Below are 20732 nucleotides of genomic sequence, written 5' to 3'. Positions count from 1 at the left end.
ACTGAGGGGTCTGTCAGCCCTGCAAAGGGGGCAGCTCCTGAACGGAGGGGTCTGTCAGCCCTGCAAAGGGGGCAGCTCCTGAACGGAGGGGTCTGTCAGCCTTGCAAAGGGGGCAGCTTTCGGACTGAACTGCTCAGTGCTCATGCCAGACAGACCCCTCAGTCTGGGAGCTGCCCAGTGGGTACTTGTTTCCTAGCACGGCCACACCGATTTTGATCGGGTCGAAAAAATCGCGTTGATCGCATCGCATGTGACCAAATCGCATGCGATGCGACCGACGCGATTGACCCGATTTTTACATTGAATATAATGTGAAATGGTCCCTGGGACCCTATTTCACATGGGATTCAATGTAAAAATGTCCCCAGACCCCAGTTTTAACCCCCCCTGATGGTTCAAATGCCCCCATTGTGAACGTCACCCCACGATTTACGCCAACCCGAAGTGTGGCGAGCGTAGCAAGCCCGCGAGGGGCGGCGGTACGCGTCCTACGACCTTTTCATACCCCTACTATCCACGTTGGTGTGGAGAATATAAAGTGTGGCGAGCGCAGCGAGCCACCAAGCCCGAAGCGCGGCGAGCGCACGCGCATAACTTCACAGGTATACGCATCCCCTTGCAGGGCTCGCTGCGCTCGCCACACTTTATATTCTCTACTCCACGCCGACGTGGATAGTAGGGGTATGAAAAGGTCAGAGGACGCGTACCGCCGCCCCTCGCGGGCTCGATACGCTTCGGGTTGCCGTCAATAGTGGGGTGGCGTTCACAATGGGGGGCATTAATTAATAACCATGACGGGGGCTTATACAATGAGAAATGGGCAATATTGGCCCATTTCCCATTGTTTCCTATGTGAAATCGCGTCCATCGCATCTTGTGCCATTATAATGGCACACAACGGACGCGATCAACGCGATTATAACATGGAAAATGATTTAACATTGAAGCCTATGGCAAAATCGCGTTGATCGCGTTGGTCGTGTACCTTAAGTTAAGGTACACGAACACTAACGATTGTGGCCGTGATAGGAAACAAGTACCGCCCAGTACACAGGGCTAACAGACCCCTCAGTCCGGGAGTTGCCCAGTGCCCAGTGCTGACAGACCCCTCAGTCCGGGAGTTGCCCAGTGCGCAGTGCTGACAGACCCCTCAGTCTGGGAGTTGCCCAGTGCGCAGTGCTGACAGACCCCTCAGTCCAGGAGTTGCCCAGTGCGCAGTGCTGACAGACCCCTCAGTCTGGGAGTTGCCCAGTGCGCAGTGCTGACAGACCCCTCAGTCCGGGAGCTGCCCAGTGCGCAGTGCTGACAGACCCCTCAGTCCGGGAGTTTCCCAGTGCACAGTGCTGACAGACCCCTCAGTCCGGGAGTTGCCCAGTGCACAGTGCTGACAGACCCCTCAGACCGGGAGTTGCCCAGTGCACAGTGCTGACAGACCCCTCACTCTGGGAGCTGCCCAGTGCGCAGGACTGACAGACCCCTCAGTCCGGGAGTTGCCCAGTGCTCAGTGCTGACAGACCCCTCAGTCCAGGAGCTGCCCAGTGCACAGGGCTGACAGACCCCTCACTCTGGGAGCTGCCCAGTGCGCAGGACTGACAGACCCCTCAGTCCGGGAGTTGCCCAGTGCTGACAGACCCCTCAGTCCGGGAGCTGCCCAGTGCGCAGGGCTGACAGACCCCTCAGTCCGGGAGCTGCCCAGTGTGCAGTACTGACAGACCCCTCAGTCCAGGAGCTTCCCAGTGCACAGGGCTGACAGACCCCTCAGTCCGGGAGCTGCCCAGTGCGCAGTGCTGACGGACCGCCCAGGCCGGGAGCTGCTCCGTGCACAGGGCTGACAGACCCCTCAGTCCGGGAGCTGCCCAGTACACAGGGCTGGCGGACCCCTCAGTCCGGGAGCTGCCCAGTACACAGGGCTGGCAGACCCCTCAGTCCGGGAGCTGCCCAGTACACAGGGCTGGCAGACCCCTCAGTCCGGGAGCTGCCCTGTGCCCAGGTCTGACAGACCCCTCAGTCCGGGAGCTGCCCAGTACACAGGGCTGGCAGACCCCTCAGTCTGGGAGCTGCCCAGTGCGCAGGGCTGACAGACCCCTCAGTCCGGGAGTTGCCCAGTGCCCAGTGCTGACAGACCCCTCAGTCCGGGAGCTGCCTAGTGCGCAGTACTGACAGACCCCTCAGTCCAGGAGCTTCCCAGTGCACAGGGCTGACAGACCCCACAGTCCGGGAGCTGCCCAGTGCGCAGTGCTGACGGACCCCCCAGGCCGGGAGCTGCTCCGTGCACAGGGCTGACAGACCCCTCAGTCCGGGAGCTGCCCAGTACAAAGGGCTGGCGGACCCCTCAGTCCGGGAGCTGCCCAGTACACAGGGCTGGCAGACCCCTCAGTCTGGGAGCTGCCCAGTGCGCAGGGCTGAAAGATCCCCCACCCCAGGCCGGGAGCTGCCCACTGCACAGGGCTGACAGACCCCGAGGCCGGGAGCTGCCCACTGCACAGGGCTGACAGACCCCCCCTCAGTCCGGGAGCTGCCCAGTGCACAGGCTGACAGCCCCTCCCCCCCAGGCCGGGAGCTGCCCAGTGCTCAGGTCTGACAGACCCCTCAGTCCAGGAGCTGCTCCATGTGCAGGGCTGACAGACCCCCCAGGCTTAGGTGCAGATTTATGTTTTTGCTGGTGGGTGCTCAAGCCAAAAATATAGGGGAGTGACTTCAAGGGGAAGGTGCATGGCCACAAAATAATACCAGTATGCAGCATAGTTGTCTCCAATATTCTAATTACGGCAGCAGAGTTCCCCTTTTTACACATAACTTGTGGACCTGCAGCGGTTTCTCTATGATAACCGTACGTACCCCATGCACAGGAATGCCGGTAAGATGCTGCTGTCAGCTCTGTTAATGGCGCTGGGCAGCATATTTTATGCAGCAGCCACCGGGTCACTAAAGAGGGGACAGAATACACTCTTCCCGGCATACTGTTTGCCAGGTGGCAGGGCTGGCGATGCGGGTGCTGCAGCTGCAAATTAGCAAGTTAATATGGCAGCGCAGCAGCAGCGTGACTCGGGCCCGTCGGGGCTCATCAATTTCCGTGGGTGCTCAGGCCCTTGAGCACCCACAGAATCGGCACCTATGCCCAGGGCTGACAGACCCCTTAGTCCGGGAGCTGCCCAGTGCGCAGTGCTGACAGACCCCTCAGTCCGGGAGCTGTTTCGTACACAGGGCTGATAGACCCCGCAGTCCAGAAGCTTTTTTGTGCACAGGGCTGACAGACCCCTCAGTCCTAGAGCTGCTCCGTGCACAGGGCTGACAGACCCCCACAGTCCGGGAGCTGCCCTGTGCCCAGGGCTGACAGACCCCTCAGTCGAGGACGGCTTGTGAGGTAGCCACAATAATTATGAGCTGTCATCTGTCTATATAAATGTATGTATGTGTAATGGCAGCATGGCAGTCTGGACAAATATACATACAGTATGCATTTGCAAAATTTTAGCCCCTCTCTGCAGACCTGTGAAATTTGGGATTTTATACAGCGGAGAATGGGGGAGTGGGGGCTGCGGGAGACTTGCCCACCTTCCCAGGGGGCCAGGATGGGGACCGTTTTTTTGCGGGACCCTTCCGACCATTCCAGGAGGGTAGGCGGGTATGGTGTAGATAAGCAGAGCCGCCGAGAGGCAGGGGGGGCAGGTACATTTTACCTGGGCCCGGGCCTGCCAGGGGGGCCCGGGTCCAGACACATACTTAAAAAAAATATATTTGTTGGGGCTGCGGGAGGACTAGTGTCCGCCCGCCCGACCACCCGCCCATGTGTCCGGCCACCCGCTTGTCATTTGCGGCTGCCCCTGCCTTCCCCTGCATATAGGGCACAGTCACACAGAGTGAGAGACAGACGCTAGAAGTCATAGTTCACCTCTAGCGTCTGACAGGAAGCACAGCTCTGCACTTCCTGGTAATGCTGCCGGGCTGTGCTCCCTGTCAGACGCTGGAAGTGAAAAATGACTTCAGTTCTAGCGTCTGATCTGCGGAAGCAGGGGAGAGAGACTGACAGCCAGGCCTCTGCACTGCGGGGCTGGCCCCGCCCACCACACTCGGAGCAGCAGCAGCAGAAAGTTTTCTTTCACATGTTTAGTGCAGTGTTACAGGAAGCAACATCCGTAACTGAATCAGGCCCAAAGTGTTCCAGAGTTTTCTTCTGCCACTGCAGGAAAACCCCATAGTGGCCATAGGTGCGCCCATAGGTGAAGTTAGACACGCCCTCTGGGTGGAGCATGACACACCCTCTCAGTGACACATTGCGTTCTTTTAGCAGCTCAAATCTCCCTGAAATTAGTTTTCAAAAGTAGGCAAGTATGATTAACCCCTTGGCAACAAGCTAGAACCACTGGCAATGGAAAATAACCCCCCTTGGCAACGAGCATTTACCCCTGGCAAAAAATAACCCCTTGGCAACATCCAATAACCCCTAGCAACGCATATTAACCCCTTGGCAACTAGCAAGAACCCCTGGCAACAGACATTAACCCCCCCTTAGCAACGAGCAAGAACCCTTGGCAACAGACATTAACTCCTCTTGACAACAAGCAATAACCCCTGGCAATGCATATTAACCCCTTGGTAACCGACATTAGCCACCTTGGCAACGGACATTAACCCCCTTGACAACGGACATGAACCCCCTTGGCAACAAGCAGGTAATTTATAATTTATTAGAAGCCTTACTGTTGGGGGCAACGTGGTGTGGCATAGTCAGTGTGTATCGATTTTTGTGTGACATCCCATTTTTTGGGGACGGTCCTGCGGGAATTAAACACTGCATGCGTCTAATAAGGCGGGGAGGCTGAGGGCATGGCTAGCAGTTCACACAGCACTGGCCATGCCCTCACAGTGACAAAATGGCGCCCAAAATTTTTTGGCGTGTGCCTGCGGCAAGCACATATATTCCTTTGTCCGCTGCCAAAGTTGGGAGGTATGCACCTCTTTTCTGTAGCTCGCCACTCCAGGGGGGGCCCCGTGACGCTGTTGTACCGGGGCCCAGGATTTCTCTTGGCAGCCCTGTAGATAAGCGCCTTTCAGTTGTCACCGCTGACGTCACAGACCCTCCTCATTAATACCCGGGTACGGTTACATATAATTATCCCCCATATGAGTGCGTTAGAGACTTGTGGAGGCATCTGGGGAGTTTCCATTGTATTTATTTTTCTTTCTTTCTTTCTAAACCACTGATCTCTTTTGCTGCAGCCTGAGCTGCCCTCCGTCGGCAGATGTCAGCGGTGATGTTTATGGGGCAGGATTTCCTGTGCTCCCCGGTCCCGTACCCCCTGTGAGCTGTGAATACAGTGATTGGGGGGTTGTATGGGCTCCGGAACCCTTCTCTGGGTCTGGCTCTGCCATAGACGCGGAGCTGCAGTCACTGTATTGAGGCTCCTCAGTATAATGCCCTGTACACATGCATCGATTTTTCCAGATTTTCAATTCGATTTTGCTTATAGAAGCAAAATCTAATTGAATCCTAAACAAAATCAAATGGTTTTTGTGTCACTTATGATTTACATTCGATTCTATGCGCGCTCCCGTTTTCACAAAATCGAACAGAAAAATCTACTGTGCCGCCAAGGAAATATCGAATTCGATCTAGTAAATCAAATGTGTCCAATGTACCATGAATGGATATCAAATTCCATATCTAATGCAAAAGTACAGATCTAAAGCCAGATCTAATAGAAAATCTAATTTAATATCGAATCAAAAGCAAATCGATGTGTGTGTACAGGGCTTTTGACCCACCTGCCCCGACATGTGGAGGTCAGGATCAGGTTAATGGGTGCACAGGATGAGGTGCAGCCGCTTTCTAGGAATGCCGGGTACACGCCCTACGTGACACTTATATAATTACAGCATTGTGCCAGCGGGCACATGTCCTCAGATATACCTGGCTGATAATCATGTCTATATCCTTATACAGTAGCTGCAGGATACGGGTACTAGCTGGACACTAGGAATGCCGGGTACACGCCCTACGTGACACTTATATAATTACAGCATTGTGCCCGCGGGCACATGTCCTCAGATATACCTGGCTGATAATCATGTCTATATCCTCATACAGTAGCTGCAGGATACGGGTACTAGCTGGACCGTAGGAATTCCGGGTACACGCCCTACGTAACACTTATATAATTACAGCATTGTGCCCGCGGGCACATGTCCTCAGATATACCTGGCTGATAATCATGTCTATATCCTTATACAGTAGCTGCAGGATACGGGTACTAGCTGGACCCTAGGAATGCCTGTTACACGCCCTACGTGACACTTATATAATTACAGCATTGTGCCCGCGGGTACATGTCCTCAGATATACCTGGCTGATAATCATGTCTATATCCTTATACAGTAGCTGCAGGATACGGTTACTAGCTGGACACTAGGAATGCCGGGTACACGCCCTACGTAACACTTATATAATTACAGCATTGTGCCCGCGGGTACATGTCCTCAGATATACCTGGCTGATAATCATGTCTATATCCTTATACAGTAGCTGCAGGATACGGGTACTAGCTGGACCCTAGGAATGCCGGGTACACGCCCTACGTAACACTTATATAATTACAGCATTGTGCCCGCGGGCACATGTCCTCAGATATACCTGGCTGATAATCATGTCTATATCCTTATACAGTAGCTGCAGGATACGGGTACTAGCTGGACACTAGGAATGCCGGGTACACGCCCTACGTGACACTTATATAATTACAGCATTGTGCCAGCGGGTACATGTCCTCAGATATACCTGGCTGATAATCATGTCTATATCCTCATACAGTAGCTGCAGGATACGGTTACTAGCTGGACCCTAGGAATGCCGGGTACACGCCCTACGTAACACTTATATAATTACAGCAGTGTGCCCGCGGGCACATGTCCTCAGATATACCTGGCTGATAATCATGTCTATATCCTTATACAGTAGCTGCAGGATACAGGTACTAGCTGGACACTAGGAATGCCGGGTACACGCCCTACGTAACACTTATATAATTACAGCATTGTGCCCGCGGGCACATGTCCTCAGATATACCTGGCTGATAATCATGTCTATATCCTTATACAGTAGCTGCAGGATACGGGTACTAGCTGGACCCTAGGAATGCCGGGTACACGCCCTACGTGACACTTATATAATTACAGCATTGTGCCCGCGGGCACATGTCCTCAGATATACCTGGCTGATAATCATGTCTATATCCTTATACAGTAGCTGCAGGATACGGGTACTAGCTGGACCCTAGGAATGCCGGGTACACACCCTACGTGGCACTTATATAATTACAGCATTGTGCCCGCGGGCACATGTCCTCAGATATACCTGGCTGATAATCATGTCTATATCCTTATACAGTAGCTGCAGGATACGGGTACTAGCTGGACCCTAGGAATGCCGGGTACACGCCCTACGTGACACTTATATAATTACAGCATTGTGCCCGCGGGCACATGTCCTCAGATATACCTGGCTGATAATCATGTCTATATCCTTATACAGTAGCTGCAGGATACGGGTACTAGCTGGACCCTAGGAATGCCGGGTACACGCCCTACGTGACACTTATATAATTACAGCATTGTGCCCGCGGGCACATGTCCTCAGATATACCTGGCTGATAATCATGTCTATATCCTTATACAGTAGCTGCAGGATACGGGTACTAGCTGGACACTAGGAATGCCGGGTACACGCCCTACGTGACACTTATATAATTGAAGCATTGTGCCCGCGGGCACATGTCCTCAGATATACCTGGCTGATAATCATGTCTATATCCTCATACAGTAGCTGCAGGATACGGTTACTAGCTGGACACTAGGAATGCCGGGTACACGCCCTACATAACACTTATATAATTACAGCATTGTGCCTGCGGGCACATGTCCTCAGATATACCTGGCTGATAATCATGTCTATATCCTTATACAGTAGCTGCAGGATACGGGTACTAGCTGGACCCTAGGAATTCCGGGTACACGCCCTACGTGACACTTATATAATTACAGCATTGTGCCCGCGGGCACATGTCCTCAGATATACCTGGCTGATAATCATGTCTATATCCTTATACAGTAGCTGCAGGATACGGGTACTAGCTGGACCCTAGGAATGCCTGTTACACGCCCTACGTGACACTTATATAATTACAGCATTGTGCCCGCGGGTACATGTCCTCAGATATACCTGGCTGATAATCATGTCTATATCCTTATACAGTAGCTGCAGGATACGGGTACTAGCTGGACCCTAGGAATGCTGGGTACACGCCCTACGTGACACTTATATAATTACAGCATTGTGCCAGCGGGTACATGTCCTCAGATATACCTGGCTGATAATCATGTCTATATCCTCATACAGTAGCTGCAGGATACGGTTACTAGCTGGACCCTAGGAATGCCGGGTACACGCCCTACGTAACACTTATATAATTACAGCAGTGTGCCCGCGGGCACATGTCCTCAGATATACCTGGCTGATAATCATGTCTATATCCTTATACAGTAGCTGCAGGATACGGGTACTAGCTGGACACTAGGAATGCTGGGTACACGCCCTACGTAACACTTATATAATTACAGCATTGTGCCCGCGGGCACATGTCCTCAGATATACCTGGCTGATAATCATGTCTATATCCTTATACAGTAGCTGCAGGATACAGGTACTAGCTGGACACTAGGAATGCCGGGTACACGCCCTACGTAACACTTATATAATTACAGCATTGTGCCCGCGGGCACATGTCCTCAGATATACCTGGCTGATAATCATGTCTATATCCTTATACAGTAGCTGCAGGATACGGGTACTAGCTGGACCCTAGGAATGCCGGGTACACGCCCTACGTGACACTTATATAATTACAGCATTGTGCCCGCGGGCACATGTCCTCAGATATACCTGGCTGATAATCATGTCTATATCCTTATACAGTAGCTGCAGGATACGGGTACTAGCTGGACCCTAGGAATGCCGGGTACACACCCTACGTGGCACTTATATAATTACAGCATTGTGCCCGCGGGCACATGTCCTCAGATATACCTGGCTGATAATCATGTCTATATCCTTATACAGTAGCTGCAGGATACGGGTACTAGCTGGACACTAGGAATGCCGGGTACACGCCCTACGTGACACTTATATAATTACAGCATTGTGCCCGCGGGCACATGTCCTCAGATATACCTGGCTGATAATCATGTCTATATCCTCATACAGTAGCTGCAGGATACGGTTACTAGCTGGACACTAGGAATGCCGGGTACACGCCCTACGTAACACTTATATAATTACAGCATTGTGCCCGCGGGTACATGTCCTCAGATATACCTGGCTGATAATCATGTCTATATCCTTATACAGTAGCTGCAGGATACGGGTACTAGCTGGACACTAGGAATGCCGGGTACACGCCCTACGTGACACTTATATAATTACAGCATTGTGCCAGCGGGTACATGTCCTCAGATATACCTGGCTGATAATCATGTCTATATCCTCATACAGTAGCTGCAGGATACGGGTACTAGCTGGACCCTGGGAATGCCGGGTACACACCCTACATAACACTTATATAATTACAGCATTGTGCCCGCGGGCACATGTCCTCAGATATACCTGGCTGATAATCATGTCTATATCCTTATACAGTAGCTGCAGGATACGGGTACTAGCTGGACCCTAGGAATGCCGGGTACACGCCCTACGTGACACTTATATAATTACAGCATTGTGCCCGCGGGCACATGTCCTCAGATATACCTGGCTGATAATCATGTCTATATCCTTTTACAGTAGCTGCAGGATACGGGTACTAGCTGGACCCTAGGATTGCCGGGTACACACCCTACGTGGCACTTATATAATTACAGCATTGTGCCCGCGGGCACATGTCCTCAGATATACCTGGCTGATAATCATGTCTATATCCTTATACAGTAGCTGCAGGATACGGGTACTAGCTGGACCCTAGGAATGCCGGGTACACGCCCTACGTGACACTTATATAATTACAGCATTGTGCCCGCGGGCACATGTCCTCAGATATACCTGGCTGATAATCATGTCTATATCCTTATACAGTAGCTGCAGGATACGGGTACTAGCTGGACCCTAGGAATGCCGGGTACACGCCCTACGTGACACTTATATAATTACAGCATTGTGCCCGCGGGCACATGTCCTCAGATATACCTGGCTGATAATCATGTCTATATCCTCATACAGTAGCTGCAGGATACGGGTACTAGCTGGACCCTAGGAATGCCGGGTACACGCCCTACGTGACACTTATATAATTACAGCATTGTGCCCGCGGGTACATGTCCTCAGATATACCTGGCTGATAATCATGTCTATATCCTTATACAGTAGCTGCAGGATACGGTTACTAGCTGGACCGTAGGAATTCCGGGTACACGCCCTACGTAACACTTATATAATTACAGCATTGTGCCCGCGGGCACATGTCCTCAGATATACCTGGCTGATAATCATGTCTATATCCTCATACAGTAGCTGCAGGATACGGGTACTAGCTGGACCCTAGGAAGGTCAGTATACATTAAGTCAACAATTGCGGTACACTACGGACGGTGTCCATGTTGACTGTGTCGACATTCGGGACAAAAAGGTGAAAAATCAATGTCGACCTTTACACTGTCAACCTTTCCATTGCCGACCGAATGCTTGCGTCATCCTCCCGACCCTCTCAGCCTTAGCCATGTTGACCTCTTCAGCCATCGACCTAAGCCCTGTCAACCTTCAGCGGACTTCATTGAGTCGACGCATTAACCCGTTACCCATAGCTGCAATACAATGTCTATTTACAGTAAGGCTGCGTAATACCTCCGAGAGTCCTGTATATAACCAGAGGACTCAGTGTCCTGCATCACATCCCAGTGTCCAGGGCAAACACACAGGGAACCCAGTGACCATCGTACAATATCATATTCTCATTATAATTAATGAACCCCTCCTCAAAACTCATTAACACTATTAGGGGCCCATTCATTAACCCCTTGAGTGGTGGGTTCTGCAGGGGCAGGACAAACCTACCAGGGCAGGTTTGTCCTGCACCAGCAAAACCCATTACAGAGCGGTGGGCCACCCCAATGTACCCCCCCCCCCTCCTGTTGCTCCCCCTCCCCTTCATCTCAGCTCCTGCGATCATACGGGCCCTGCCGCTGTCCCAGCCGCCGTTTACAACAAGTGCCATACTTGGTGATGTTCCGGCCAGCTCAGGAGGCCACGGGCGCCCAAATTCTCAAGTCCCCCCCGAGCCACGATGAACATTACCAAGCCTGCCACCTGCTCCCTGCAACTAATGTCGTCAGTGGCAGCGGCAGAGGAGCTCCAGCGTACGATCGCCAGAGCCGAGAGGTGAGGGGGAGTGATGGGAGGGGAGGTGGAGAGTTCCCAGACAGGTGATGCGCCAGTGGTGCACAGCTGCAGGCACCACTGGCGCATACCTTCATATTGGTGGTATGCCCGGAAATTTTCCGGGACAGCCCGCTTCGGCAGCGCAAAAAAAGTAAATCATTTGAGAAACGTAAGCTTGCCAATATGCCATTTACCACACGGAGTGGCAAGGAATGGCTAAGGCCCTCGCCTATGTTCTTGACTAGTGGTTCAGCTTCACACGCGGATCTAAGCCCTCCTCCTCATCCTCCTCCTCCCACCGCTAGAAAAGTTAAGCTGTCATCAAAAATACAGCAAACAACTGTGCCTCCTAAAGACATGGGGCGGTATTCAATGAGAATACCTGCGAGGTGCAGCGAATCCTTTTTAGGATTCGCTGCACATTCGCCACGTTCCGGAGCCGGCGGGCTCCGGTATTCAACGTGTCAGGGGCTCGCTGCCCCTGACTGGCGAATATGAGCTCCTGCGGCGATTGCCGCAGGGAGCCTGAGGACGGTGCCAGGCAGAGAGATGGTAGTCTCTCTGCCTGCCCCAGAACTTTGTGGGGGGTAGGTGGGCTCCCCGGGTGCCAGGCAGCACAGGCTGCCCCCCCCCCCCCCGGGGGTGCCAGCAGGGGAGCGTATATTCACTATACCCGATCGTAACGATCAGGTGCAGTGAATATATGAATATGTAATGAGCGGCTCCGGCGCCCCCTGCTGGCTGCTGTGTAAAAAAAAAATATATATTTTTGGTACTCTTTACCTAGAAGGGCGCCCATCGTGGCCATCTCGGGCATTGAATGCACTAAAAAATCGGGTGCGATTCAACCGACGAGATCCCCGCGATTTCCCATAGGGAACAATGTTAAATGTCTCAATTGACCCAATTTTCCTATTCAATGCCTCAATTGACCCGATTTTTCCATAGGAAACAATGTTAAATGGGCCACAGAGGCCAAATAGGCACCCTGAAGTGTGAAATGGCCACCCCAATTGTTAACGCCACCCCACGATCAACGTGAACCCGAAGCGTGGCGAGCGCAGCGAGCCCGCGAGGGGCGGCGGTACGCGTCCTATGACCTTTTTTGACCCCCACTATCCACGTCGGCGTGGAGTTGAGAATAGAAAGTGTGGCGAGCGCAGCGAGCCACCGAGCCCGAAGCGTGGCGAGCGCAGCGAGCCCCGCGAGGGGACGCGGATACCTTCACAGGTATCCGCGTCCCCTCGTGGGCTTCACAGCTGTCCGCGTCCCCTCGCCACGCTTCGGGCTCGGTGGCTCGCTGCGCTCGCCACACTTTCTATTCTCAACTCCACGCCGACGTGGATAGTGGGGGTATGAAAAGGTCGTAGGACGCGTACCGCTGCGCTCGCCACGCTTCGGGTTCACGTTGATCGTGGGGTGGCGTTAACAATTGTGGGGGCCATTTCACACTTCAGGGTGCCTATTTGGCCTCTGTGGGCCATTTAACATTGTTTCCTATGGAAAAATCGGGTCAATTGAGGCATTGAACAGGAAAATTGGGTCAATTGAGACATTTAACATTGTTCCCTATGGGAAATCGCGGGCATCGCGTCGGTCGCATCGCACCCGATTTTTTAGTGCATTCAATGCCCGAGATGGCCACGATTTTTTACTAACGATGCCCACGATCAAAATCGTGGGCGCCGTTCTAAGTAAAGAGTACCATATTTTTTTTAAAATTAAATATATATTCATGTGCTTACAGCACATGAATAAAAATAGCATGCCCCTCCTCAGAATAAAATTCCTGATTTTTTGACACCAAATGTAAAAAACAAAACACTTTATTTTAAAAGTTCACATTCCACTTCACCATAAAAAGATAGCGATTGCTACTCAGTGAATCATGGTGAAAAAAACCTTGAAATGTATTCGCCATGTGGTCATTGAATAGGGTGATTCACCGTTTTAGTCAGAAATTCGCCAAACAGCACAAATTCGCCATAAAAACATGGCGAATCAGGCTCATTGAATACCGCCCATGGTATCACAAATCCCCAAGGAGAGTCCTAGTGTGTTGGTGGTTCCGATGCCGGACCTTCCCATCACTGTACGGGAAGAGGTGGGCTCCTTCCACCATTTGCAGTAAGTCCTCTGCTGATAGGACCACCCACAGTACAGTTCCTGATTTTGATATTGAAGATGTCGATGTTGTAGACCAGGAGGAGGATGTTGATTTAGCTGGCGCTGAGGAGGAAGTTGACGAGGAGGAGGATGCTGATGGTGTTGTGGTTTGCTTAAATGAGGCACCGGGCGAGACAGTTATCCATGGGATGCAAAAGGCCATCACCATGCCTGAGTTTTCAAAATATTGGGTATATTGCGCTCTACCTGGTATACAGTATGTGCGTGGTGCTGCTTGTCCTGGGGGTTGTCAAAAACCCTTTTGGTAATAGCTTATACAAGAATATGGATAGCGCACTCTGTTTGCTCACAGTGTTAGTCAGTTAAAGGAGAAGGGGGATTGGGGTGGGTGGGAAAGGGGGGAGTGAGTGGGATGATTGGCGGGGTCACCTGGATGTCTTAATAAAGATCGGAAAATTGCTTGTGATAAAACTCATTGTTTTATTGAATAAAAGGTACAATTGATTATGTGGTTTCCTGTGCTGTTGTTGGTATTAAATGTATTACGGCAGTGTCCTGGAAGAGGGGTGGTGCTGGCCTCCCCGGAGATACATAGGCGATGCCCTATTCATTTGGGAAGGATCCGAATCAACATTGACAGAATTTCTAACACACATCAATTCCAACAACTGCAATCTCAATTTCACCACTAACTACAGCACAGAAAAAGTAGAATTCTTAGACTTAGAAATCTACATAGACAATAACCAACTCGGCACCCGCACATTTCACAAACCCGTTGATATAAACAGCTATATCTTATCCACCAGCAGCCACCACCCAAACTGGATTAAGAGCATCCCGTTAGGCCAATTCACCAGAATTAGAAGGAACTGCACAACAATAATAGAATACCAAATCCAAGGACAAGACCTTAAACAAAAATTCAAACAAAAGAGCTACAACACCAAAATAGTTGACAACGCATATGACAGAATACAACAAACAGAGAGAGAGAGACACTACTCACACACAAAAAAACAGAGAGAAACACCAAAGGAAACACTGCCGTCCATACTTTGTAACACAACATAACAACTCAGCAAATCAAATAAAGCATATAGTCAAAAAACATTGGCACATCCTCCTGGAAGATGACACCTTGGCAGACATTCTGCCACCACGACCCAAAGTAGTGTACAGGAAGGCCCCAGATTTAAAGAAACAATTAGTATGCAACCACATCCCCCCAGCACAGAAAACACAGAGGAAAATCGACGGCAGCACACAAAACCCAGGGTTCCACCTTTGCGGTACATGTATGGGATGTAGGGTCACGAATAGGGGGAGCAAAACCAAAAACAGATTTTCTTCACACACCACAGGCCAAACATATAGAGTCAAAGAAGAGATCACCTGCCACACCAAGGGGATTATATATCTGATTGCGTGCCCATGTGGTAGAACATGTAGGTAGAACTATCAGACCGCTCAAAAGCCGCATCTACGAACACATACGCAATATTAAAATCGGATAAGAACAGCACAGTGTATCACAACATTTCAAAGAGAAACGCAACATGGACCCATCACTCATGATCTACATGGGCATCACACAAGTGACCCCCAACTGGCGAGGGGGTGACTTCAACAAAAGATCAATAAAGCAGAGATTAAATGGATATATACCCTACAAACAATGCAACCCAAAGGACATAATATAGACTTTAATATCAGCAGCATCACATAGATAACAACTATACAAAATAGATGACACTCAAAGCAGAACAGAACAAGGTTCCCCCCCTTCCTCCTCAACCCCACCCCCTTTCCCCCCCCCCCCACCCCCTATTTCCCGCTATCCCCCTCTTCCCTAACCCTTCCCCCTCTTTTCCCTTCAATGGACAGTTAACAACCACAGACAGTAACCCACTTGATAATCTGACAGCCCCCACCCATTACTAATAAGGCATTAACACGCCCTAAATCACTCAACTCCAGTTACCCAACTACTGTACGTCACAAATGATTTAATCATAATTATCCCATCAATTTCACAATCCCACAATGGTATTAAACATTTCGCTCCATTTAATTTCATTTCATTTCATTAAGCATTACATCTATTGTGTGGGATTGATTTGTATATCTAGGTAACACACTGAACATCTCCTCTGTACTGCAGAGCATTACATCTATTGTGTGGGATTGATTTGTATATCTAGGTAACACACTGAACATCTCCTCTGTACTGCAGAGCATTACATCTATTGTGTGGGATTGATTTGTATATCTAGGTAACACACTGAACATCTCCTCTGTACTGCAGAGCATTACATCTATTGTGTGGGATTGATTTGTATATCTAGGTAACACACTGAACATCTCCTCTGTACTGCAGAGCATTACATCTATTGTGTGGGATTGATTTGTATATCTAGGTAACACACTGAACATCTCCTCTGTACTGCAGAGCATTACATCTATTGTGTGGGATTGATTTGTATATCTAGGTAACACACTGAACATCTCCTCTGTACTGCAGAGCATTACATCTATTGTGTGGGATTGATTTGTATATCTAGGTAACACACTGAACATCTCCTCTGTACTGCAGAGCATTACATCTATTGTGTGGGATTGATTTGTATATCTAGGTAACACACTGAACATCTCCTCTGTACTGCAGAGCATTACATCTATTGTGTGGGATTGATTTGTATATCTAGGTAACACACTGAACATCTCCTCTGTACTGCAGAGCATTACATCTATTGTGTGGGATTGATTTGTATATCTAGGTAACACACTGAACATCTCCTCTGTACTGCAGAGCATTACATCTATTGTGTGGGATTGATTTGTATATCTAGGTAACACACTGAACATCTCCTCTGTACTGCAGAGCATTACATCTATTGTGTGGGATTGATTTGTATATCTAGGTAACACACTGAACATCTCCTCTGTACTGCAGAGCATTACATCTATTGTGTGGGATTGATTTGTATATCTAGGTAACACACTGAACATCTCCTCTGTACTGCAGAGCATTACATCTATTGTGTGGGAGTGATTTGTATATCTAGGTAACACACTGAACATCTCCTCTGTACTGCAGAGCATTACATCTATTGTGTGGTATTGATTTGTATATCTAGGTAACACACTGAACATCTCCTCTGTACTGCAGAGCATTACATCTATTGTGTGGGATTGATTTGTATATCTAGGTAACACACTGAACATCTCCTCTGTACTGCAGAGCATTACATCTATTGTGTGGGATTGATTTGTATATCTAGGTAAAACACTGAACATCTCCTCTGTACTGCAGAGCATTACATCTATTGTGTGGGATTGATTTGTATATCTAGGTAACACACTGAACATCTCCTCTGTACTGCAGAGCATTACATCTATTGTGTGGGATTGATTTGTATATCTAGGTAACACACTGAACATCTCCTCTGTACTGCAGAGCATTACATCTATTGTGTGGGATTGATTTGTATATCTAGGTAACACACTGAACATCTCCTCTGTACTGCAGAGCATTACATCTATTGTGTGGGATTGTTTTGTATATCTAGGTAAAACACTGAACATCTCCTCTGTGTAATTCACAACAGTACCTAGCCTGTGTGTAGGGAGGAATTTTATTTTTATTCTAAGTGATACTGTATATAGTATCCTGGAATGCTAGTTTTGTTTTTCTAAGCCACTTTTATTGCTGTGTTGTAGGGGGTGGGGACTGAGCGAGTGGATTCCAATTATTGGGAATTTGGAACTCATGCATTGTTAGAGTACTTTAGTAGTCATTGCATACGGCTGTGGCCGGATAGGCTGTGGCCAGAGTTTATCTGTGGGCCTAGATTGAAGTGGGCCGTTATTAAAGTGGGAAAACTGATTCATAACTACAGCGTTATACCAGCGTTATACCAGCATGAAACTGAAGGATAAAACAACAACTGAGAAAACCAAAGTCTGCTTTGAGTGAGTTAAATTCATTCACACAACATACTACTCCTGGCTGCTTAATCTGGCAATTCAACCATAATATCATCATTTTACATCTGCAGACAACTTTTACTATCACTGTTAAAGCTTATTCTTGCACGGTCTGTTTTGAAAATGACCAGCTGTACCTCTAATGACCTCACCTCTCCTGCTCTTCCATGTGTCCCCCGACATTTTATTCTTGGCCCTCTTCTTCTCTTTCTCTATACGTCCTCTCTGGGTGAGTTTATGTGCTCACTCGACTTCCACTCATCTCCTGATCTCTCTCCTTCCATCCTCACTCATATCTCCAACTGTCTCTCTGCTGTCTACTCTTGGATGACCCAGCGCTATTTTAAACTTAAAATATCAAAGACTAAGCTGTCATCTTCCGACCCTCCTGCATAAAACCTGACCATCTCTCATCCTAACCTACTGTTTATGCCCACTTCATTCCCTTCTGTGTCACCCTTGTCAGTCTAACCCTCCCCTTTAGAATGTAAGCTCTCACGAGCAGGGCCCTCTCTCCTCATGTGCCTTTCTTAGAATATATAAACCACTGCCACCCTGATGATTGCTTCAGTGTCCTGTCCCCTGATGCAACTATCCATATTAATCATGTACTTGTCCTAAACTGTCTTGTACTGTAATTTGTTATGTGTTTTTGATTATAACTATGCTCTGTAAAGCGCTGCGGAATCTGTGTGCGCTATATAAGAAACTGTTAATAAATAAATAAATTAAGATCAACCAGTAATCCACCTAACATTCTTAAAAACAATCTAAGGTACTGCACAAATGACTACCATACCCATTATTATCCATAAAATACAAAAAAACAGACAGTTTCCCATGACAACTGCTTCCACACACAAACCCATTAACAGTATTGCCATGGAGACAAAGTAACCATGGCAACAACACGGAGTTTAAACAAATCAGGAGAAACTCCCACTAATTAATGAGGTCACACACACCTCCATGCCCTATATAAGACCACCCATACGCCAATACAGCATCCTTGACAAAGGCTTCATAGCTGAAATGCATTGGTCGGCAAATACTACAACACCCACAAGGCAACTCAAGTCTCCTCCTAGTGAGTTGAGCGCGCTGACGTCAGTAGTGATGCGCCAGTGACGCCGGGTCCGGAAGACCGGCGCTGAGAGCGCGAACACTCAGTCAGGACACAGCACGACTCCATCGGTGCCAGGCAGACCCGTACAGGAACACCATCCTCACATTGAAGGCCAGCACCACCTGCTCTGACCGAGCATCGTACGGTGCCGAACTCCGCCACAGGAACAGTGTAAGAGGCTAGGAGCGGGACGCCGCCACTAGCACGCACTCTTCTTCCCTCTTCCAGGACACTGCCTGAATACATTTAATACCAACAACAGCACAGGCAACCACATAGACTTACACCTAGCTGCACACCATATAGGAGACATAAGTCCAGGCAAGGACAGATGGTACAAAGGGGTCCTGTTGGCACCCTAATCCCCATGAAGGGCTCCATATAGGTACAGCTAGGACTTACCTGGACCAGACATCCAGGCATTAACTATCGCAAGGGCTCCAGATAGGAACAGTAAGGTGTTCCCATACAAACTTATCAACCTGAACTTTGACATTTGAAACAAACAAAGAACCCCCCCCCCCTTTCACAGAGTTCCCCCACATGAAAGGAGGCAATCATCACCCCCAAAACTATTGGGGTGTTCCATCCCACTCCACCCCGGAGGGGGCACTGCTCCAGAGGAGCACCCAGCCACAATCAATTGTACCTTTTATTCAATAAAACAATGAGTTTTATCACAAGCAATTTTCCGATCTTTATTTAGACATCCAGGTGACTCCGCCAATCATCCCACTCACTCCCCCCCTTCCCACCCACCCCAATCCCCCTTCCCCTTTAACTGATTAAAGCCCCGTACACACGGGGGGAGATATATTGTGTCTCCTTTTCATCAGCGACCAGAGATGGTCGCTGATGAAAAGGAACCTCTGCTGGAGGTGCCGCAGAGGTAATTAGCTGGTCGCAGGAGCAAGCTCCTGCGACCAGCGATTACAATGGGGCTTAAAACGGGAGCGCGCACCCGGCGATTTATCGCCAGGGCACACTCCCAATCACTGGCAATATGGTCGCCAGCGACCATATTTCCAGCGATTTCAGCCCCCGTGTGTACACAGCATAACACTGTGAGCAAACATAGAGTGCGCTATCCATATTCTTGTATAAGCCATCACCATGCCTGGGCAGAAGACCAAAAAAAATCCACCTCTTTGGTCTGGAATTATTTTTATCCAGATCCGGACAACATTCATCTCGCCATATGTGGCTTATATAATAGTACAATACGTCCACTGAAGTTTATGTATTGCACCATATATATGCATGAAATACGTTCAAAATTCACTGTTTAGTAACTGTGGCTAGGACCATAAGCAGTCCATGGACACCTAAATCCCTTGTTGTATCCAAGCACCTGAAAACCACACCAGCAAGTCACACCATGTCAATTTCCTCCTCCATCCGGATCAGAGGTAGTCCTGCAAGCCATGTCACCAACATGACTGACTTCTCTTCTATCCAGAGGATCCTGCAGAGATACACCTACTGCTGCGAGTCGTTCATCATCCCAGAGGGGAAGTCAGAAGACCGCTACCTCTTTCACTAAGCAACTGACCGTCCAACAGTAATTTGCGATGAAGATGAAATACTACAGCAGTCATCCTATGGCAAAGCGGATAACTGCGGCCTTGACAGCTATGTTGGTGTTAAATGTGCGCTCTGTATCCACCATCGGTGGAGTGGGATATAGAAGATTGATGGAGGTTGTCACAAACCTGGCTATACTTGTATCCTGTCAGATATCTTCCCTTTAGTCTGCAGCATTTCTGAGTTTCCCCAGCATAGGGAGCGCAGGCAGCCAAAATGGCGCACGGAGCGGCATAGGGGGGCGGGGCAGTGGCGTACCGCAGTCCGAACGGCATGAGGGTCAGGGGGCAGGCAGGTATGCCTGACCCCCCCCCCCCCCCTTTTTCACACCGGGTGCTCCGGCCAGCCAGTCAGGGAGAGCAGGGGGGAGTCTGGCCGGGAGGGGTTTAAATAGCCAGGCCAGTGGGGGAGGCAGCATTCAGCACAAGCAGAGCCAGGAAGCAGACCTCCCCAAGCAGCATCAGCAGCTTGCAGCCGAAGCACAAG

General features: G+C 49.5%; 1 protein-coding gene across 1 annotated transcript in view; it reads right to left on the bottom strand.

Moving 5' to 3' along the window:
* The window catches only part of LOC146058362 (cystatin-A1-like), a 32921-nt gene extending 12400 nt beyond the window's left edge, over window positions 1-20521 (bottom strand). Inside the window, exon 1 of the mRNA XM_083170646.1 lies at window positions 20375-20521. Within this exon, the coding sequence (XP_083026772.1) occupies window positions 20375-20521 (147 nt within the window). The remainder of the gene's footprint in view (window positions 1-20374) is intronic.
* Window positions 20522-20732: the final 211 nt, after the last annotated feature.

This window comes from Crinia signifera, chromosome 2 (genome assembly GCF_055691185.1).
Source record: "Crinia signifera chromosome 2, ASM5569118v1, whole genome shotgun sequence".
In the NCBI taxonomy this organism is placed as follows: domain Eukaryota; kingdom Metazoa; phylum Chordata; class Amphibia; order Anura; family Myobatrachidae; genus Crinia; species Crinia signifera.
Note: the sequence above shows the minus strand (reverse complement) of the source record. Positions and strands in the feature narration are given on the sequence as shown.